Source organism: Thermobia domestica, chromosome 8 (assembly GCF_964235325.1).
Source record: "Thermobia domestica chromosome 8, izTheDome1.hap1.1, whole genome shotgun sequence".
Taxonomy (NCBI): Eukaryota; Metazoa; Arthropoda; class Insecta; order Zygentoma; family Lepismatidae; genus Thermobia; species Thermobia domestica.
The window spans coordinates 171,436,348-171,461,178 of NC_137461.1; the positions used below are offsets into that span (position 1 = coordinate 171,436,348).

Genomic DNA, 24,831 nt, shown 5'->3' on the forward strand with positions numbered 1-24,831 from the left:
CCTATTTCATAAATTCAGTAATTGAACAATGGACCTAAATCGATTTTTCCCTGACTTTCCGTGACCAATCTGCCATTTCCCTGACTTCAACTGATACTTTTTTCTTCCCTGACCTCTCCTTGCCTTTCACTTGTTTTCCAGTATGTGGACACCCTGGTAAAGGTTTTGTATGTATTACTGTTTCATAGAAAAAAATGGTGCCATATGATATTTACCGTTGCGTGAGTACGTATTGGATATTTGTCTTCCCGTGGAGTTAACAAAGCTACACTAATTGCGTTTTAATTGCAATTCAAAGCAATTAATATTGCAATTGCATATTTCTTTAAATGTCATAGCATATGCTTGCAGTACTTACTGTATTTCATTTTCTAAGAGTAAAAACATTCATTTAATGGCATGTGTGGAATTAAAAGTATAAGTTGGTAATTAGTTCCCAGTATCAATATAACTTCTGCAAAACAAGCGTCATTATTCATTACTATGATTAATATTATCCCTTCTACTTAATTGTTTTGCAAATTTATTAAATAATCTGATATCACAATTTTCCAGACAGAATTTTAAGATGTTCATGAGCAAGAACTCAAATCTCTTCTTACACTTTCGTTGTTTAAGAGTATACGAGTATACTCGTAAAGGGCTAGTACTTACCTGTATTGCTCTTATGAATTTACTTAATAAAATAGAAATACGATATACGGTATTTTAAGGTAAAAATATAGTATCCTATTAGTTATACAACCTTTCATCAAACAATGTTAGAAACAAGCAGGAAATATAACATTGATATATAATATTGTTAAGATCATGTCTTGCCACCCCACTTTTAATGTCCAACCGCCGCCACTGCATCAGTACAATGCTGCCACCTGTTGATCTTGCATCCTAGCTCAGTGGTTGTTATGTGTTACAATCATTCAGCTGTTATTCATCGAAAAGTCTCTATAACACCGCCTGGAGGAAAAACGACATCTACCAAAAATGGAGGTTACTTTCTGTTGCTGAGAATGAGAGTAAAAGAATGAAAGTAAAAGTATACACTTGCACGGTATTATGGATGTCTCATACACTCGTGCAGTAGCCGTGCAAATGCCCATGTGCACACAACGGCTTAAGCACCGGTAATTTAAATGTGCTTCATCCAGGCAAATGCACATGTGTACATAACGGCTACAGCACGAGTTATAAATGTGTGCTTCATCCATGCAAATGCACATGTGTACATAACGGCTTAAGCACGGGTTATATAAATATGTGCTTCATCCATGCAAATGCACATGTACACATAACGGCTTAAGTACGGGTTCTGTATGTGCGCTGCATCCACGCAAATGCACATGCGTACATAACGGCTACAGCATGGGTTATATAAATGTGTGCTTCATCCATGTAAATGCACATGTGCACATAACGGCTTAAGCACGGGTTCTGTACGTGTGCTTCATCCACGCAAATGCACATGTGTATGTAACGGCTTAGGCACAAGTTATGTAAATGTGTACTTTATCCATGCAAATGCGCATGTGCACATGCACGACTTAGTCACTGGTTATCTACGTGTGCATAACCCACGTAAATTCACATGTACACATACACGGGTTATGTATGTGTGCTTCATCCACGTAAATTCACGCCTACGGCTTATGCACTGGTTATGTATGTATTCATCGGGACGCGGTAATTTTGGCACCAGTTTTTTGACACGGTAATTTTGGCACCGGAAATTTTGGCACCAGTTTTTTGACACGGTAATTTTGGCACCGGTAATTTTGGCACAAAGAAACGAAGCAAATGGAAATTTTGGCACCATTTATAATTGAATTACAGAAAAAATGTGAGAAAATACTCTGAATGTAATAGATATTTAAATTCACATGTTATTAACTAAGACTGTTCCAGCGCGACGAATCAAACCAGTGACGAATGTACAGTCAGCGACAAAATTTCTTTCTCTTCTGTAAAATTTATTTGCCTATAACTTTGGAATTGATGGACTGATTTGAGAAATTATCTGTAATTTATGGTAAACTGTATCTTCTTTGAGTTGCTGAAGACTGCACTATGTTCACTGCACTGGGTTTGTATTTTACTTCCAAGTGCAAACAGTAACAGCTGATTCGAACGATGGAAATTGAAGTACAGAGAAAAAAAATAGAAAATACTCTGGATATAATAGTTATTTACGTTCACATGTTAATGACTAGAACTGTATCAGCACGAATAATGAAACCACGGACGAATGTACAAACACCAGTAAGAGGTAATATTGGTAGCTTCATTAGGTATTAAAAGCAAGTCAAAATGGAAATTATTGAACTCTTAACTAAGAAAACTTAAATACACACTTACGCAAGAAAAATTAACAAATCAATAAATGAATTTCAATAACACATGATTTGCAATAATATATGGTTCACAATAATCCAAATTGTAAAACATTGCACCTTTTCTTTACATCTTTAACTTTTGTTGTGCACAACATTAAATGAAACAGCATGCAAAAATTCTTGCATGCTCTTTGTTCTTGCGTGCACAAATTTTGAAGTCTTTTCTGCAAATGTTCATAGATCCGCTTCGTCTTCTTGGCTGGACGCTCCCCTACAGCAGTCTGCAAAAGCAGTGTCGAGACCATGGCTTCATCCTGCTCGATGCATTGGATTAATTTCCAGATTGACGGATGAGAGACTCCAACCAGATGTTTGAACTTGTTATTCCAGGACTCGCACATGTTGTTTGTTCTCGGTTCGTTATTTACTGTGATGTCGTGAACATTCCATACTTCTGGAGGGAAAATGGGGCACATATTTCTCAGACGGATATTATCGTCGTTTCTTCCAAAGGCCCGAACACGCCGGTATGTACCGGAAACGTAGGTCTGGTCGAAGTAATCCACAAGCCCTATTGCTTCTTCTGCAGCCTCTTCTCTAAGCAGTTGCATCCCTTCACGTATATCTTGTATTGGAAGAAAAGCAAAGCCGTTCAATTTTCCACAAAATATACGAAATTCCTCATCCCGTTTGTAGAGATTTTTAAGCCCAAGTTCTTGAATTTTCCTCCACGTAGACTGAGCTAAGTGGAAGAAACAACCTCGTACACGAATGGAATCACCGAACGTTGTCTTGATTGCATTCATTGCTGCTATTTCAAAATCCATGACAACGTTTTCAGGATCAGGGAAAAGAGACAGTACGTTGCATCGTTGAATTACGGCTCGAAACAATTCCTCGTACGAAGCTTGAGTCTTTCGTTTCATCAGAGCATACACTGTTGTGATGGACGTTTGTCCTGTCGGCACTCGGATTACATACACTTGGGTGAAGTGTTTAGGAGCCATATAAAAGTGACCGTCCATAAGCCATGTTACACTGCTGAATAATTCTCTTAGACAATTTTCTGTCCCAAAAATGATAAGTCTAGATTCAGCTTCCGCTCCATTGTCATAGAATAAAATGTTTTTGGCTCCGATCCTTTAGTGAGTGTCCATTCCCCTGAAAGAGCAAACAAAGGAAATTAGAATTGTTGGTACACCACCAGGAGATCTAATATAGGTATGTATGAACTTAAAGCAACTTAAAGCAGATATAGTCTTCGGTAAATTTCAGAAAACTACTCAAATCAGTCCATTAAAACCAAAGTTATAAGCATGGGCGGCGATTAGGGGGGGCAGTTTTCCCCCCACTTTTTTGAAGTGATCACTTAACTCTCTTAAATTATATGATCTATTTTTCGGTGATAGGCTAGAATCTTCATTATTCGACTTAAAAAAGTACCAAAAAACTGTTTACTTCTTTTTTTCTCAAGCCTGGAGGCATTATAGAACACGTTGCATATGCTTTCACGCCTTTCTGCGTCGAGACGTAGAGTGCGATGACGTCATAACTAAAAGAATATTTTTGTTATGACTTTTTTATTACTTTTTGTAGGACTTACTTTTTACACCTAGAAGATTGAAATTTTGCACACATATTCAGTGCACCCCTTAATATATTCCAGATTCTTTTCAGATTTCTGCGATAAAACAGGAGGGTCCAGAGGGGCAAAAGGATAAAGAAAAAAGGATATCTTTTTAACAAAGATCCCTTTTTTCCCGATTTTCCCTCCTCAGATACATGATGGAGACATGTGAATGGTACCGTTTGAAAGGCTGTTCTGTTCTAAAAAGAATGATGTACGAATCATGATCCTAGTGTAAATAGGGATGTCTCATTGAATTTTTACCTGAGATCCTTTTTTATACGAGAATCTGGAGTACAGTATTGTAGAGATATTATTTTTGGCGGGCTTACTTTTGCACCTAGAAGATTGAAATTTTGCACACACATTTAGTACACCCTTAGTATTTTTCGAATTTGTTTAAGATCTCTGCGTTAAAACAGGGGGATACAGAGGGGCAAAAAAGTACAAAGAAGGAATATTTTTAAAACAAATAATCCATTTTTCATGATTTTCCCACTTCAGGTACATGATGGAGACATGTGAGTGGTACCGTTTGAAAGCGTGTTCCATTCTGAAGGGAATGATGTACGAATAATGATCACAGGATAAATAGGGATGTCTCAGGAACATTTTATATTACATCTGGGTCATTTGGAGCATTGTGGGAATGTTCTTAGCTGATTGGAAAACATTTTGCCACACTTAGTTTTCAAGATAGAAGCTTGAGATTTTTATACATATTTAGTACACCCCTTCGTATCTTTCAGTTGATTTTGAGATCTGTGCATTAACAAGTGTGACCAAAGGGGATCAAAGTTTGAAAAAAAAATCCAGGCTTCCCTCAAAATTTTCCGCCTTAGGGACATGATAGGAAGATGTAAATGAAACCGTTTGAAAGGTTGTTTTATTCTGAAGAGAATGAGATACCATGATCCCAGGATAAATAGGGATGATGCTGTAGCTGATTGACTGAAATTCAATAATTTACCTTTAAAAAGCCATACTTTAAAATGGTTAATGTATATAGTTTCGTTTGGAAATGTAAAGTTATATATATATATTACTGGTTCATAGAAAAAAAATGGTACCATATAATATTTGTCGTTGCGTAAGTGTGTATTGGTTATTTGTCTTCCCGTCTAGTTGACAGCTACAGGAATTGCATGCGTCGTAGCATATGCTTGTAATATTTGCTGTCTTTCATTTTCTAAGAGTAATAACATACATTTAATGGCAAGTGTGGAATTAAAAATGTAAGTTGTTCATTAATCCCCAGTTTTAATATAACTTCTACAAAACAAGCCTTATTATTCATTAGTATGATCAATAATATCCTTTCTATTTATTTGTTTTACAAATATGTTATTAAATAATCTGATCACACAATTTTCCAGACAGAATTTTAAGATGTTCAAGAGCAAGGAATCAAGGGTTAGTACCTATGTGCGTTGCTCTTGTCAATTTACTTAATTAAATATGAAACACGATATACGGTATTTTAACTGAAAAAGATAGTATCCTATTAGTTATACAACCGTTCATCAAATAGTGTTAGAAACAATCAGAAACACTAACATTGATATACACATATTCAGATCCTATCTTGTCCCCCCACTTTTAACGTCCAATCGCCGCCACTGCTTATACCTTTCACGGGTTCTTTACCAACAGTAACAGTATGTATTTATTGCACGGAACTGTGCTATACAGAAGAATAAATAAAACAGTTTATTTTTTATGTGGTTTCGCAAGGGCGCCTTTTGTAAAGAGCGCACTGTACTTATCACGGGTTCTTTACTAATAACAACTGTAAGAATTTATTATATATATATATATATATATATATATATATATATATATATATATATATATATATATATATATATATATATATATATATATATATATATATAAAACTTGTACCTTTATTTATAATGTGACGTTTCGGAGGACGCTCCCGGTGACCAGCACGGACCTGCATACAGAACAATGTACCAAATCCACAACAATATGAGGCAACTCAAAGTGACGGCCTCTCGAAAATTAAAATACTCAACAACTTTTTTAAACAAGTGTCCAAGTAGTTAAAAACAAAACTTAGAGATCACTTTATTTTTTATAATTAAGTGAGTTACGAAGGTTTATGGTCATATGGTTTATGGATATATATATATATATATATATATATATATATATATATATATATATATATTAAAAATCGCGCACAAGCTTATTACAAACCAGAAATTATAAGATGGTCGCTGGCAAGAGGATGTGATAAAATGGAGGTCATGATAGGAATTAGGTTGAGAACCACTGCTACAGCCGAGACGGAGTGAGCCCATCGTTGTGTAACTAAGGCCGTGTCCAAAAGTGCATAGTGCACACTTCGAGGATGCACACTCGAAGTCTACAAATGGAGTGCACACTAAATAGTGTACACTTCGTAAAATTAGCTTTTGATCAGCACTTGCTTACAGCGCCTCGTTGTGGTGGAATATGGAACATTGATGACAAAAGAAGGGAGAATTTCGCGTACTAGAAAAAATTAGCATGCTTTTTTTTCTTTAGATGAATGACTTTCCAGTTATATTAAAGATAAATAAACCGTACAGATTGACTATATGGGGTAACCATAAAATGATTTAAGAGTTTTTTTCATGTATGCCAACAGCTTCAGCTTTGCCGTGCCTGCAAATATTTGTCATTTTGGGTATTTCACGCGCAGATTAACAAGAGCGGAGCATAAATGCAATACATATATAATATATGTGTGCGTTGTCTTATGTGCACAATAAACTCGTAACAGCATAAAAAACACTAAGCTATTGGCGATATTCTACTTTATTAGGCATGCTTGCGGAGGGAATATTTTTAATAATCTCCCGAAAGAAGAGTAGCACTGGTGATTAGGGCGCTGAAGACACTTTTGCGAATTAGTTTAGGAATTTTATTGCAACTGAAAGTAGGCAACGTGCAAGAGCGTTAGGACACCGAGGGTAGCGGTATTTACAATAATGTGGCACAAAACTACTTTGGGAGAGGGTTGATACTGAGTATAATTGCTTCCTGTACGGTAGATTCCACAACAATGACAGTATAATTGTTGTAGTTCTACTGTATTCTTTCAGTTCAGGCATATTGATTGAACTCTTTCTACCATATTGCGCTAATATTGAAGTTCCTTAGATGTTATTCTTTCACTGTGAATTTATTGATTTTACCTGGAAATCATCGAAATAGTGTCTCCGTATTCTTAATCTACAGCAAAAGTTAACACATAGAAGGATGACAAGGAAAGAAATGGTAAAGTTGAACAACATGAGGACCAAAATTACAGAAAAAAGCTATTATGTCGCTATGAAATACCAATTTATAAGGATAATACATACTCAAGGCGAATAACCCTAATGAAAGTAGTATGGTAAAAATAACAAAAAAAAGTGAGATTACTATCTTATAAGCCTGCTTGAATGGAGTTCTGTATATTGTATACACTTCAACATTTACGTGCATTTTACTACGCTTTCGGCGCCCTACATCTCTCTTGAAATATACTCTCCTACATGCTTCCCACTGCGAAAATGGTTATTCAGTAACGAAACAAATCCCCTCGTCCAAATATAAACGTAAAATAAACTACTAAAAATATAATAAGAATTTTATGAAAATTAAGAGACGGTTTTATGAAAAAAATACAGTATGTAATGTAATGGCTCTCATTGTTCAACTATACGGAAGAAATTATTGTTCATAATCTTTTAATACTGGGTACAGTAATGGGATTATATGAATTAAGAGGAAGGCAAGTCTTTACTTTGGACATTTCTTTCAATGAATCGTTCAATGAACCGATTCGTAACGAAGACGGAAAAGAAAGTGCTCTGCGGGGTTCCAACCAGCCTTCACTCGCTAACACTCGCTCGTCAATATTATGTGAATTAAATATTATACTTTGGTACAAAAAGGAACCAACCTACCTACTACCTTATATACAGTATATGGGTGAAGAGGTAAGTTGTTAAAACCGGAACCAAGAGATCAAATCGCTAAATCGAAGAATAAAAAAAATGAAATGGCCATAGTAAAGACTTACCAGGAGTAATTTGTGAAATCTTTGATAAATGTGGAGAAAGGAATTTTTGATCTGTATTTCACTTTTCGGTACCTGTCAAAAATACACAATGTACGGTAATTGGTATATTACAGTCTCTCTCAAGTGCAAGGAAATATGGTATCGTTGAAAGGAATTCGTTTAGAATCAAAACTATAAAATTAGGCTTATGTGTCTATGAATTAACATTTGCGGCTGCGGCTGTAGCTGTAGCTATAGAGAAATGAATAATCTATGTATACTATGCTAGAACTTAATATATTCATACACCATTAAAATTTGTCATTTACGTGCAAATAGCCGCATTACCGATAGTGCAACTATTAAGCTACATAAACCATGTAATATTTAAGCACAAATGTCTTTATAGCATTATTAAAGAAACTATTTGTTTGTTTTCCCTATACTATTTTAAATTCTATTGCATACTCAAAGAACATAACGTAAATACATTTGTTATTTGCGTAATATTTTTATATTCGACTTGTAAAATCACTAACTTGTATGTTTATCAAGTAAATTATTATAAAATCAGTCCACAAATATATTTACTTAAACAAAAATATTAAGAATATGCCTATTAAAATTTTATTAGGTCATTCTACGAGAAATCGCCATATTAAGCACACAAGTATACTAACGTAGTGTACATCCTCGCACACTACGCACTATGCACTCGCACACTTGTGAACTTGGACCTTTTGACGCACACTAGGTGACGTCACTTCCGGAAATAAGCGTACTTCAAATGTGCACTTGTATCTTTTGGACACGGCCTAAAGGTGATTCTTGTCTTTTAATATTACTCTTCAGGGATAATTCCACTTCAATCTTCGCAAAATTATGCATACAGCAACGCAACACAAAAAATGAAAAACATCATTATAACTGCCAGTAGCGTATTTAGGGGGGGATTCCGGGCTTAAGACCCCGAAATCCTACTTACTATAGTAAAGTATATGAAATATCTTGCAGAATTTTCACATTTTCAGGCAAAGCCCCCCCAGAAAGTTAGCAAAGCCCTCCCCGAAACAAAATCGTAAATACGCTACTGATAACTGCTAGGACGCATAGCAAAATTTAAGTGGTGTTGACGCTAATCGTTACGGAACATGCCGGTTACTTCTAGAACGTGTTCATGTGTGGACCAGTTTTATTGAGGGTAAAGACTGAGAAGAATAATCTAACAAATTCACAAAGGCTTTGGTTTGTTCTGTGTCTAGTAGGATTATGGTTGTGCTAGAGTATGAACATTGTAACATGTAATTGACATGTGACTGTATTTACATTCTGTACTACTTGAGATTTCAAAGACATTAGTACAAATGAACGGAAGCATCATATTATACATTAAGTGACAGTGTGGAAAAGTGAAACTTGCTTGTCAGATAGGTACTTTTGTTTTTCTGAAACCGGCATCTTGATAATCGTAGTTCATAAAACTTGGTGAAAAATGGCGTCTGATCCGTTGGCGAAAAACAGGATGCAGATTTTTAAGAACAAGGGAAAAGACCAAGAGGTAATTAATGTTCGTTTTGAAGACCAAATAAATGTAAAGTACCAAACTAATTAGATATGGTTAGCTCTGTGATAATGAATTCCGTCAACTGGTTTCTGTAAAATGGATAAGTTGGGTGTAAAGGTTTCAGTTAATCACTTCATTACTTTGATTTTGATATTAGTCCAAGAAATTTAGAAGTACCTAGGTATATTTGTGGTGTAACGTACGCCTACTACCATAAGTGTGCAAAATGAAAATTTTAGTCAATTACTGTGATTAATGTCTTCATGAACTAATACGGTTCATTTTCGTACTGGAAACGTGACAAAAGCGATTTATATTTCGTGATTGCCTTCAATAATTTACTATTAAAGAAAAATTTTAAAATTTGAGTGTTCTAACATAGTTGTATTGCATCCTCGGTTTTGAGTAGACATGAATAGTGTTCTTTTAATTTTGTGTCGTATTAAAATAATACAGATGCAGAGGAAGAATATTGTTTTTATGTGGTGAATAAGAGAGTTTTTATGTAAATATGAACATTAAAGGTTCATTGAATGCAGTTGTACGGAAGTAAATAACCCAAACGTTTCTATACGTACACAGGCTCCCAACACTGCAAACAGAAGTATGTGCATGTTTAATACACCTGCGTCTACAGTTGCACTGACGCACTCCAGTTCGAATAAGACCAGCTTCTTAGTTGCTGTCTAGCGCCGGTTGGTGCGTGTTTTTCTCATTAGCATTTCTATACGTACATACCTACCCACCGTCGCTTACTCGCGTGTTCCTACGGTTGCACGCCAGCGCAGACACACCGACTTCACCCTATCCTGAACTGTAGTAAATGGAAAGCGACCTGGCAAAGTTACTTAAGTGGCGAACTCTGGGTTAATCAAAACTTGCATATAATTATCTAAATAGTGACAGTAGTGATTTGGTGCAGATTTAGAATAGGCTGAAAATTAGAAAGCATTTTATTTCACTTACCCTGCTTCAAATGATACCCTAAGATAGTGTTTCTCAAAGTGTGGGTCGCGATAATTTTTTTCCCTTCAATTGTCAAATTTTATTTTGATGCAGATAGGGTTGGCTGGTTTAAACCAGAACAAAAAAATGTTCGTAAAAGTGTAAGTGTTTGTAAAATCTTGATGAACACATATTTGTGGATTATCACGTTTCACTCCCGTATATTATTCGTATTATGGGGTATGTTTAGTACAAGGGGTCCAGAAGCACGTAAAAAACACAAAATTTACAGGAGAAATGAGTGATGCAAGTATTTAGACGTAACATGACATAACCAAATCTAACCTAACCTAATATAAACTAACGTAAGCTAACCTGAACTAACCTAAACTTACGTAATATTAGTAGAAATAAGCGAAATTCTATCATCTTTTTGGAAAATTATGCGGGACTCCTACACTAATATAACATAAACTAAACTAACCTAACGTAATCTAAACTACCCTAACCTAACTTAAACTAACCAACCCTACTCTAAACTAAACGAATGTGAACAGAAATTACCATAATTGTCACATTTTGTAGAGAAAAGAGCTGGACCCCTTCTGCTAAACATAGGCCCGTATTATATTCAGACCTAAATTCTCCATTCATTACTCAAAAAGATTATACATACAAAAGCAACTTTTTTTATAAGTTTATAAATATTTATTTTGTGATTTTTTGTAATTATTATTGTTATGTAATTGCAATCGAAGAAAAATTCTAAATATTGTTTCGTTTCAATGTTTACTATTGATAAAATACATCGAAAATGCCGTACTTTTTGTGTGTGTGTGTGTGGGGGGGGGGGGTTCATCAGGGTTTGCCCAAGTGGGCCCAGCCCGAAAAAACCCACCGGTTTTTTTCGGGTTGGACCCACCTGAAAAAACCCACCTGGGTTTTTGAGCTTTTTGTTAATATATTATTGCTACAACGAAGTTGATCACATTGAAAGTGATTTTTATCAAATTTTGGACTTTCCTCGGGCGAATTAAATTCTTTCACGTTAAGGTATACAACATTCTACATAAGACCTTTATAAAGTTCTGAATGCACTGAATAAATGAAAAAACCTTACCTTAGCCTGAGATAATTATATAACAAATTAATGTATTGATTATGCTTATAGCCTATTTGAAAAAAAAAAAAAAAAAAAAAAAAGCAATGTTATATTTTAGAAAATACTTTCCGTAAATAGTGTGCTCGCCGACTCGGCTATGCCGAGGGACGTTATCCCTCATAGGGGAGACTGGGACACATTGTCACAATTTTCACGTTTTATTTTCTTGTGATGCTCGTGTAAGGCCGAAAATTGTAATTTTTAGTATACACATACTTTGTTATCTTGTGCATAACATATATTTCTCCATCCAATGTAACTCGCTCTGAACTGGACTTATGTACTATGTTTTATGATCAATACAGTTGTGACAATGTACCCCATATTCGAGGTAAGTTTTCACAATATATGGGACAAATTGTCATTTGTTATTCTTGTGGCACTTTCCAGAAATTAGTAGATATTATTAATGCAACTATTACTGATGCAAAAAGACTGTAAATGTTACCAGCATTAAATACTTAGCGTCTGAAAGAGAAAAAAAATGAAATGAAATCTCTAGTTTTACGTCCCACGGTTATGCCGGTTAGGCTAAAGGAGACGGTGATGATGAGAGATGAGTGAAATGGTGGAATGAAGAAAGTGGGAGGAAACGGGAGTACCCCGAGAAAACCCACGAGCACGGTGTTTGTCCACCACAAAGGTCACTTGGCGGAGGCTGGGATCGAACCCGGGACCCCAAGCAACAGAGGTGAACGCTCTACCACGGAGCCACCGCGCCCCCCTGAAAGAGAATCAAAACATAATCAAATGAAAGGGGAAACTATATTAGTTAAATAGGAAAGAAAGTAGAGGGACCTGTAGCTTATATTTTCTCAACCTAAGAGATTTATTGTTACATCAAGCTTTGTAGGAAAACCAAAACTGTCATGAAAACAGAACTAACTCATAGCTAAGGAATCAAAACTACAAACTGAAAGGTCATAACAAAATGACGAAATTATCAAATCATAGCCTACATCTCCAATAGGCCTACACAAAATTAGCCAATTGTATTTAAGTTGTTTCTGATTGTAGTTTATGAATTGCAAAGAATTCCTCTGATAGGACTACTGTATAACTAGAAGAGGAGTAAATATTATTACGAAATTTAGTTGCGTTTTATTAGTACGCACCGCAAACTAGTTTGAAAATGTTTATCCTTTTGCTTCTACAAAGTACCATACCTGGAGATCATCGTCAGTCACAGTTAATACACACGTAAAACAAGTTCTGCTTCCCTCAGTTTTCATAGGCTGATTCCGTACATCGAATGCACTGAATCCACTTCTCGCTGTATGGATCGCCATAAACTAAACACAATGTATCGTCGTCCTCTGAGGAAGAATCGTAATCTTCTTTGGACCTTCGTTGACATTGTTTATAGGTGCAAAACTATTTGCTTGGGGAGTTCTTACAGCAAGATCACCATGTTTTTTCAGAAATACCGGATACCAGTCTGGGCCAGCAATGGCCTTTTCATTCCACGACTCTGGGCATTCCAATCCTAGCGCTTTTGCATAGTTGTAAGCCAAATAGCGAACCTCTTTTGTAGTGAGTCCAAATTATATGTGCGAAGCTTGTTTTGGTATGATACTAGTAATTCTAGTATTAGTATTACGAAGAGTAACCTAATGTAAATAAGCATTGGCCGAACTGTAATTCGCCACCTGTAACACGTGCACAAAATCTTGCCAATGTTCTGTTGTGGACATAAAATTCTTTAGCAGCTTTAGGCCTACGTATTGATATGGGGTTGTTATTTCTTTTCATAACTCTTGCTGCAACCAGTAGATCTTCCGTTGGTGGTGCTTTCCTGTCTGTCTTTCTTTTGTATATTCTCACCGTCTGCGAAACCGAGATAACCCTATCGTTTGTATTATACATAACACACAGTGGGGCACATTGTCACAGTGACATTCCCTGTCTTATTTGTGACAACTTGCCCCGCGCGTCGCCATTACTCTTTTTACAAAATATCTATACCAAGCGACAAGATTAGGCGCATTCAAAGTAGCACATTATGAAGCTCTATTTGTAGCCTACATAACACACACAAAAATATTTGCTTCTACCGCTTTCACGAACACACAAAACAGCAATTTCAGGACTCGGAAAATTTACATTCCGGCACTGAAAACAGACAAAGTTCAACTGACGCAGCACCGTTGTTCCCGCGCATCTCCAGACGAGTACAGTTAGTAGTGACATCTAGTAAGTAAACAAGAAAGCAGCACCGGCACGCTAATGTTTTCGCTTTTTTCAGAATTGCTACTGTGACAAGGTGCCTCGGTCTCCCCTACGTTTGATGAGTTTAAAGCCATATGTGCCGATACTACCAGTAAATATGTAGTGCATTAGTAAAACTATTAGTATTATTTCTTACCTTTGAAGGTAGCACAAGTATTCTTCAGTAAAATGTAGTTTTCCAAAAATAACAGTTTAGTTCAGTTATTTGTTGGTACTTTTCAAATAAGCATTCTTTAGAATCAACACCAACAACAGCGTAAAAATTCTTGTTAAATTTAAGAAGCTTAATGCTCAGAGTTCCGAAAACTACGTAACACTTACTACTTCAAGTGCTGAATTCAAACTTCAGTACTAGTGGAAGTTTCGATGTACAGTAAAGAAAGCTGCATTTTCGAGGGGGGGGGGGGGGATCGCTAAAGAAATACTCGGGAAATTCCCGCAATTGAACGCACAAAACATCGGAACTAAATACTTCAACAATAAAACTATTTATTTTACGCCGGAAGATATTTAATTTCATTTAAGACATTTTAAACATTTACTTTATAAAATATGAATTATATCTTTGTTAACTGTTTTAAATTAGTTTTCTGGAAAGAAACGTCTTGCAACAAATGCTCGGGAATTTCCCCTAATTGAAAGTGACCTACAAATAAAACCATTTATTTTAAGCTGTTAAATTAATATATTTGGCAAACGTCACTGAGGCTTCTGGGATGAATTGATATACATTTGTTCGTTCGTCTGCCTGTACCACACATACTACAGGGTACCGCCTTCGATGTTTTAAGTTTAAATTTTCCAGGGCACAAGCACGAGACATATTAAATTTCCAGTATAGATTTTGGCGGCATACCAACGTACAATTTCAAAATGGTGGCTTTAAAAAAAAATAGCGGGTATCCAGGCTACAAAGTGCAATTTTCGGTCTGTTAAGTTGAAATTTTTAGAATATAAGCATTAGACGCACTAAATTAGCTGTATATATTTTGGCGGCGATCTAACGTAAAATTCAAAATGGCGGCCATTTTTTCAAGACAGCAGTGAATAGCAAGTTGTTGCAAGTTGTGACAATGATAATCTTGAAATATAAATCACATTTTAACACTTTTACCCCAAAGACATTGAAATATTTCGAAAAAACCCAATTAAACCCGAAAATACCCGAAAAAACCCACATGGGCCCAGGTGGGTTGGGCTTTTTCAAAAAAACCCGGGTTTTTTCAAACCCTGGGGTTCATACAGATACCGCGAGAGGCATTAAGTGAAATAATTATCTTTGGTATCTATTTATGTATACGTGTGTCTGAGCCAAAGTGGACTCAAATAATTCTTATCTTTATTCACTTTTCTTATTGATATGCAGATTAAGTCGGTGTATTTCTTTAATTTGGACCAATAAAAGTCGTTGTTAACTAACTTGAACTAAATTAGTTCTTCTGTACTCCGTAGTACTTTGAAATTGTTCATATGTAATTCTGTGTAATGGTTTCACTTGTGCAACTGTTTATCTTTTTGTCCTTCTGAAATGACTTTTGACAGTTACATTAAGAAGCATGTAAAGATTAGTACAATTTTTTTTTTTTTTTTTTTTTTTTTTTTAATATCAGGATTCCTTCATGAGTGTCGGCAGACGTATCGCATTTGTGGCCAATTAGTCCTGGTTCCGAGTTCAAATGGAGGACAATTTATTTCGGATGTAACTCGAGAAGCGGTTTTTATTCCGCTTTAAGCTTATGTGACCCCTTCCAGCATAACCCGGTTGTTGCATAATAACATCAAGGCGAAACAAACTTATTTCTATCCATATATGATATGAATATATAGAGCAAATTATTTAAACCATAAAAACCTGGTTTAAACCAAAAAAACCGTTTTTTTTTAAAATAAAAACCATGGTTTTTTGCCAACTCTGGATGCAGAATTATATATTATGTACTATTCAGAAAACAATGAGGTGAAAACTAAGTGGTTACTCAGAGCCCTGCCGTACAGTCAGTAGAGATACTGGGTTAGGGCGAAAAGAGAGTGGGGCTCAATCCACGTCAAATCACCCAGAAAAAATCCGAAATGTCACCCACGGATTCAGATTTTAATGGAACTTCGTGTACTTGTTAACACTACTATAGTATGAAGCCCTGTAAAGTTTTTCTTCCGAAATCCTGATAGTTTGTGAGAAATACGAGACCAAAGTTTCAGGATTTCAGGCATCCCGGTCGTTCTCGAGGCCATCTAATATTTCGTAGAGCTTAACACAAAAATCATATCTCAGTATCTACGCAATGTATCACTTGGAAATTTCTACCCGAGATTTATGTAAGTCTGTAGAGCTAATTAAAAAAAAAAAAAAAAAAAAAAAAAAAATCAAGATTGCTGTACATTAAGGGTGAAAATCGCACCCTTGCATTTCAAAATAGTTATTATTTTGTGTAAATTTCTAATTTTACATAATGCGCATGATCGCTGTGAAGCGGACCAATTACCTTGCCGCTCTTTTTTAAAATTGAACCTTAAGGTATGTTCTACGCGCTTTTTTCATGTCGTCTGTAAAGTGTTATTGCCATTGATGCAAGCAAGGTATTGGCACATTATTGCTCGATTTACTCACACAGGTCTCAAGTAATTACCAAGTATACGTGTTGTTTGTGTTGAAGTGTGTGGGGGTTCAGAGAAGCGGGATAACCAGAAACATTCACTTTCGAAATTTTATATATATATATATATATATATATATATATATATATATATATATATATATATAATCTGTTTGCCTAACTATTAATATGATCAAAGTGAATTTGATGTTAAAATTGAATTAATTTCCAAATCTACAGTCCACTATCTTGCTAGAATAACGTAGAAATGAAGGCTATATGACAGTCCGGGGGAGGGGGGGGGCAGTACCGGATTATTTTTCGATTGGGAAGACGTACTTTCATAAACGTAATTTACAAATAGGAACAACAGGACCAACCCAAAGTACAGATCAAAACTCAATTTCGTACTTCTTTTTATCAACATTTACGATAGTAGATTGAACTTTTCCACTACATTAAATTGAAAATTTGTAACCAAAGAAATATGCAAAACTCCTTGTGCATGAAATCAATTTCTTACCTCAGCATATGCGAATCACTGTGATTGGATTTCACTATTTGAGACTGAAAGAACTTGCTACTTCGTTTAAGCAAAACGCAGCCTGTATTGTTCCTCCACAAACGGAACCTCCTTATCTGGGAAATAAAATACTCTTCCAGTACCTTTAGTAAAGGGGGCGCACACAGAACAAATAATACTGGATATCGGAACATGGCACACGTCGTCTTTTCCTGCAGAAGGCCAGTAAAAGGATGGAGCCGGTCCAAAAGGGTGCATAAACTTGACTTGAACATATTTTCCTCTTCATCTTTATCTAACGCTAATCCCAAAAAACAATGGTTATCGCAAACACATGCAAGATACGTATTAGCGAAGATCTGCGATATTCATTCGAGAAGATGTGTTTTCTTCGGTAAAATGAAATATGGAACTGAAATCTGGATCAGCGCTGATTCGCTTTGTCCCAATCGAGGTTTGGCTTAGAGGAGAGAACTGATGATATGATCGTGTTCTAGAAATTGTTTTTGCACCAGAAAAACGATTTTGTAATTATTTGCGTGTATCTATGAGAGTTTCCTTTTTCAGCAAGCTGAAATTTATATGTTCAATGCGAGATATACAGAAGATAAAAACTTTTTCTGGCGTATTTAAAAAATCAGAACATCTTTGAAGGCTTTCCTTAGTAAGCAGACGTTTAATTGTCCCACCAATACCATCGCGTGAGGATTTACCATGGCTTGTAGCAAAAAATGACCATCATGCACTTAAGGAGAAATCCTCATAATGGTAACACAAGTTCATGGTGTTTTTACAATTCTTGTACTGTGCAGCGCATCCATCACTAAAGTAATTTACATTTTTGACATATGGAAATTGATCTTTCAGAAGAGAAGTTATTTGTTTCTGAGTCTCATAAACAAATACGACATCGTGTTCCAAGTCATCTGATATCACACACAAACTAGAAACAGTCAGGTCTGCAGATCCAGGAAGACGTGTATATAGTACTGCTGGGTGTAGGGTACAGGAATCAGTAGACCAGTGGTACCCTTGAACTTCGTCTTGAATTATATAGGAATAATTTTCTCTGAAGTCCACCAGAACGACGGCTGTCTCTGATTCAAGGTTTTTCTTTCTGCCCTTTAAGAAATGTGACTGTGCTTTGGAAATAAATGAATGGGGCACAAGCTTTCGTATCAAAATTGTCATATACTCGTCCAGTGTGACAGTACTTTTCACCAATTCTGTTCTGTCCGTTGATACCACTGGTAATATGTTCCTCCCCAGGATCAAAGTCGTCGAATTTTGCAATCACAAGTTGCCTCAAATTTTTACTGGAGGGACACTCGGAACAATGCCTCAGTATGCAATCCCGACTGTACACAGAACAAACCAGATGACAGATCAAGTCTTGATATGTCTCTTCTATATGACATGCATGCAGTAGGAGAATAACGTTTTGATGTATTGTACACACGCACACGGAATGTGTCCCAGCAGAACCTGCTAATACACACCACTTAGGACGTAGCGTGCAAAATTTAGAAAATCCAATTTTAATGTTAGGATGTTGATGTTTAAATGAGGAGTATAATTCTTTTAAATCCGAAGTAATAATCGCTTTTCCATGTGTACATTTTTTGAAATACTCACTGTTTTTCCAGGTACAACTCTGGAATATTCATCATCAGCGTAAAAATTCTTTGTTATTTGAATTGTATCTTCACTCAACTGTTTTCCCGTTCTCAAATCAGGAATAGCTTTTTATTTATTTATTTATTTATTTATTTATTTATTTATTCTTCAGAACTTCCCTTGCTTGCTGGACAGCATATTCACTCACATTAAATTCATTGACAATCTCGTTCTTGCTCCAAGATGAGGGCACTAAAGTTAACAGTTGGTGCCTTCCATTTCAACTCAGGCAAAAAAAAAAATAAAATTGTACCATCACCATCTCAGATATTGTTGAAACCTTTTTATAGCAACTAGACATGTTTTTAAGAGACCCATATTTTTTTGTTTTGTCGAAAAAAAATTTCCCGCCAAGTAATGGGCCATCAAAGACGGGGAGTACAATGTATGAATTGTAGAAGACATTGAAAATGGTCAACTTTGGAGCTTCACCGCTATGGAGACACGTAGAGTTATAATTCTTGTTGTGGTATGTACACTCATGTCCAAAATTATTGTCGCATGTCTATAACTATGTTGTTCTAGGAATATAAATTGATAACAAATTCGCCCGGCATTTCTTATGTTAGTACCTGTATAATCGGCAAAGACATGTATGTAGCAAATTTCATGTCAAAAGAGCAGTAAATTAGAACAATAAAACGAAAATAAAACTTTCTTGTCCATTTAGTAACATTCATGTGGTTCGGATTCCACGTTAATCAGTAGGTCCACGTCTCATATAGCCTCGCTGCTGAAAGGGACGCTAAACTAAAATCAACTCAACCATTTAGTAACATTTTGTTTTACTCATTCTAATTTTTGTATTTATAATTCTTTTCGTATGAAATTTACCACAAATATACATTTCCCGATTATACACGTAGTATCAGTATTAAAAGTACCCTGCAAAATCATTATCAAATTATCTTCTTACAAGAAGAGATAGATATGCGATAATCATTTTGGACATGAGTGCACATAGGGATATAAATAAACTATATTTTATTATAGTTTGGTTTCCGCATGCGTATCTTTTTGTACGTAAATTAACAAATGAACGTCAGTTTATCTGAAAAATCGAACTTTGCAAATTTTTTTCAAGTTTCCGGTTCGAATTTTAAAATTCTGTTTTCACGGTTGGTAAGACCTAGTTACCCACTTTCCGAAAAAAAAAAATGTATCGCTTCTGTATGCAACCATTTCGTCGCAAAAAATTCGAGAAATTGTAAAATTTTCAAAAATCGTACTTTTTGGGCGCCATTTTCTCGAAAACACCACTTTTTAAAATTCTGAAATTTTTCAAATGGTTCAACTTTACATGAAAAGTAAACATACCAAATACCATTTTCGACCAATGCTTCATGAGTTAACTACAGCCATTAGAAGTTAGCGAAGTTTCGTTAACATTGATGTCACAGTTGGCAACACTGAAAACAATCAAAGTGCAACAATTTGATGATGTTTGTGATTCACATTCATTAAATAACGAACAAGAGTTGCTTCTTGACTTTTTTTTTTTTTTTTTTTTTTTTTTTTGCTATTTTGATCAAAAATGCCCTCTGGAATAGTAAAATTAGCCTCCCCCCTAAACATCCGTTTTCTTAAACCAATGTAATCTGTGGAAATTCCGATTACGAAACACACAAATTATTCACACAATTTATGTTCACTTACTTAAAATGGTCTACGGAAAAAAAAATTCACTATTTTTTTCTTTCTTTCTTCACATGGACCAATCATTTGCTTGTTTGGTGTCGGTCTTCGCTAACAGCGTGTAACCGTGCAGATGCTTCAATAGGTGTTGATGCACTCACAACTCGTAGCACATTGCCGATAGTCACAAAACACTTATTTTCACTTCTCGTATGCTCTTCTGGAAACCTGTACCCTGCTGAAGGTCCATGTGGAAGCATAAACAGTACTTCAACTTCACGTAATTCATGATTTATTCATAATATTTCTGCTACCCACCACTGGTTATCAAATATGCATGTAACAAAAGATCCTTTTTGCAGATTTCTTAAATCTCCTCTTTGAATTTTAGAAGGTCGATTTTGGGGGAAGCATGAAGGTAGTTCATGACGACTCGTTACTGCCATAAAAACTTCGCTATTTTCCGAAAGCCAAAGGTTACTTCGTTGAATACCAGTTACCGGTCGCACACTTTCTCGTTGCATTTTTTTCTCTCCGGAAATTGTCGAATTTAGTTCCAGGCAACAAAACTAGACTAATACCCGGCGTTTGTACTTACACTATACTTACGAGTTCTTCTGCAGTTTTAATAATGTGTATCTATTTTTACTTAGGATTATGCCGCGTTGCCACGTTCTTTACAACCGTCCGAATACCGTCGCAGAGACTCTTGCATGGCTGGTTTCACTGAAAAACCACTGCTTTATCGGACCTGTCTCCATCTCGAACATCTGAAAGCTATTTTTAAAGTGGGATGCAGCACCATCAGAAATCACGCACACGGTTTGGGAAGTTGTAGACACTTATTCTCACGTATTCGAACCTTTTTCTATAACTTATATTTTCGCTTTTCTTCGAGTATTTTTAGAATCTTGTCTATGGCTGAGAGTACATGAACCAAATCATGTGTTTTGTCGTTGCTTATTACAACAAAACTGTCAGTTGTTTCATAATAATATACGACTGCCGTAAAGATGGAAATTTGCTCGTTTTTCCGGTAATAACTCTGAATTTCACTTTGCAGAATAACAGTCCAGTTTTCAGCGAAGTCCGCATGAAGTATAATAGAATTTGTATCTTGAAATTCTATACGATACCGTTCGGTAGCAATTAATTCTCTTTTAATTTTCTTGTTGTTGTTATAAATTACAATTCTTACAGTTAAACCAGCAGCGTACGATACGAAAACAGAAAGTGGTACAGTTTTTTAAATTTTTATACAAGATCATTGTTTTCCCATATGGCATACGTAACACTTTCATTTTCATCAGCGGACCGCGGTGGCTCAGTGGTAGAGCGTTCACCTCTGGTGCTTGGGGTCTCGGGTTCGATCCCAGCCCCCGCCAAGTGAACTTTGTGGTCTACAAACACCGCGTGCGTGGGTTTTCTCGGGGTTCTCCCGTTTCCTCCCACTTTCTTCATTCCACCATTTCATTCATTTCTCATACTCACCGTCTCCTTTAGCCTGACCGGCATAGCCGTGGGACGTAAAACTCAAAGATTTCATTTCATTTTCATCAGGATCAATAATTAAAGACTGCACACTTACTCCATCAACCCCAGGACATTCACCACATTCTGAAGAAGACAGCGTAGACAGGAGTCCAATGAAGTCGCTTAAACGTAGGTCATTGGAACGGGGAATACCGAAGTCAACGTTACACAAGATCGTACGCAAGAATTTGAAGGTCCGGCTCTATAAGTTAAAATTTGTGCACGAACTAATAGAGGAAGACTGTGACATGAGAATGGAATTCTGTGATTCAATGCTTACCCGCTTACAAGAAGGTGGTGACCTGTCTCGATTGAAGCCACATTTTATGTGTCGGGAAAAGTGAAAGGCACAACTGCCGAATTTGGGGGTGGGTGGGTGGAAAATTCACGTGAATTCGAGGAGCACAAACGGGGTAGTCCCAAAGTCAATGTGTGGTGTGTTTAGTGATGTGAGGTGGAAAATTTTTCCATTTCGGAAAATTTTCCGCTATATTTTTCCGGAAAATTTTCCGTTCTAAAAAAATATCAGTAATCAAGTAACAATTCCTCAGGAATCATGAAATTGATTGAATTCATGTATAGAAATGTTAAATAGTGAAAGATCGTTTAAAGAATCTGAAAATTTTCATGGCTCAGACAATTTTCAATACTATGGAGGAACGAGTTAAACAATTTTTCATGAATCGAAATATTTTCTGCCTTATATGGAAAAATTGAAGAACTTTCTATGATTCGGAAAATTTTCATCATTTTGAAGCAAGAGGTAAAACAACTTTTTTGTGAATCGGAATGTTTTATTGTTCTGTAGAAACAAGTGAGAGGAATTTTCATAGATCGGAAAATTTTCATCACTCTGTAGAAACAAGTGGAAAACACTTTTCATAGGCCTGACAATTTTGGACATTATGTATAGTGATGTTAGGTGGAAAATTATCCACTATATTTAACTCCACATAGAGCTACAAAATTGAATTTCAGTAGAGGAAAGTTAGTCAGCAACAAATTATAATTTTCCAATTACCTTTCGGGAACCGGAAAATTTTCTATTTCAAGTTGGGAAATAAAATTTTACAGTGTTTCTCTCTCCCTCTCTCTCTTGCTCTGCGAGCTCCTTCGTTGCTAAGCAGTTAGCTTACGCGCCTTTGGCATGGAAAACCTGGCTTCGATTTCCAGCGGGAGCTCATGTAGTTCGGATTCTACGTTAATCAGTTGGTACCGTTTTATATAGTCTCGCTATTGAAAGGGACGTTAAACTCAAAATCAACTCAATTCAACTACTGTGTGTGTGTGTGTGTGTGTGCAAAGTGCAGAGAACATACCTCGAGTTCGTAGAGTACAAATATCCCATTCTATTATTTAAAATTTTAATTTATTAAAAGTCATGAATATTTTCCGATTTATAAAAACATACTCCACTTATTCATTCGATTCATGAAAAATTGTTCCACTTGTTCCTACATAGTACTGAAAAATTGTCTAAGCCATGAAAATTTTCAGATTCTTTAAACGATGATTCACTTTTTAACATTTCTATATATGAATTCAATCAATTTTATGAATACTGACGAATTGTTACTTGATCACTGATATTTGTTAAGAACGGAAAATTTTCCGGAAAAATATAGAAGAAAATTTTCCACCTCACATCTCGACTAAACAACGATGTAGGAATATGTGGAGTATGTTTTTATGAATCGGAAAATTTTTCATCACTGCGTGTGTTGTTTCAATGGACCACATTGTCGGCCCTTTTTTCTTCGAGGAAGAGATGGCAAATGGGAACAATTGCTTGAACATGCTACAGACATGCCTTTTGCCAGAACTTACTAGGTTAGGCATCCTTAATTAGGTCCACATGCAACAGGATGGTGCATCACTGCACTATGCCCTTCAAGTTCGACAGTTTCTTAACGAAGAATTTAAGGAGAGATGGATTGACCGAAGAGGACCCACACCTTGGCCTGCAAGATTACCAGATTCGTCGCCTTGTGATTACTGGCTGTGGGAACACGTGAAGACCAAGGTGTATTCTCAGAAGCCAGCTAATCTGCACGATCTCAAGAACAAAATAACTGATGTGATTTTGAACATTCCAGACGACCACCGCCAACACGCAATTCTTTGTTTCCCAAAAAGACTGCAAGAGTGTTTGGTCGTGAATGGTGCACAATTGGAGGTTTGGCGATGAACCTTAACTAGCTGACACAAAACTTTGAACCTCTCTGTAAGTACACCAAAAAGTATTTGTTAATACATTACGTAGTTTCCAAGTTATAAAGTTTTACTTTCCTGCAGGACTTCATGGACTCCCTGTAGTAGCGTCTTTTCTTCTTATTGACCAGATGAAGGAGGTTGGTGTTTCGCACAGTGCCCCTTCTCTCAAAGCAGTCTCCAAGGCATCTGCAGGGTTTCGGTGAATCTTGAAGGAAAACCCCCTCAACCCAAGGCAGCTTCGTGAGGTTTAGTTGTGGTGAGGATCCCGAGTCCAATGCGACCTCGGAGCAGGTGTAGGTTAGTTGATCAGTGGTCAGACTAATGCCAGGTCCTTCCGTGGTCCCTCGTTTATTTGTCCTCTTTCGGGTGGCTCGCCCTTTTCGGATCCTTTCGTGTGGTCCGTCTCCTTTCGGTTCTTCGTTACTTCCTCCTAAGTGTATCGTCTGCTTTTGTAAATAATAGCACGTGTCGTTATACATGTGCTTTTGTTGTGATGTGGGGATCCTTACAATACAGTCAGTGAAAAATTAATTGGAACTCTTCGGAATTTTACGCGTTTATAAGGATTTCAAAGAAGTTTCTACCTAAATATGCACAAACATACAATGATATATACATCAAATTAACCCTAGAAATGACAACCTATTTTAATAACACAAAGTGACAAGTGAGTCCATTGGACTCATACAAGTTTTAAAGCATAAGAACATGATGGAGTAGTTGGTGTTTGTGGAAGTTTAT

General features: G+C 36.2%; 1 protein-coding gene across 1 annotated transcript in view; it reads left to right on the forward strand.

Moving 5' to 3' along the window:
- Window positions 1-9,233: 9,233 nt before the first annotated feature.
- Window positions 9,234-24,831, forward strand: part of Kap-alpha3 (karyopherin alpha3) — a 311,578-nt gene continuing 295,980 nt past the window's right edge. The window contains exon 1 of the mRNA XM_081769270.1: window positions 9,234-9,572. Within this exon, the coding sequence (XP_081625396.1) occupies window positions 9,507-9,572 (66 nt within the window). The 5' untranslated portion in view covers window positions 9,234-9,506. The remainder of the gene's footprint in view (window positions 9,573-24,831) is intronic.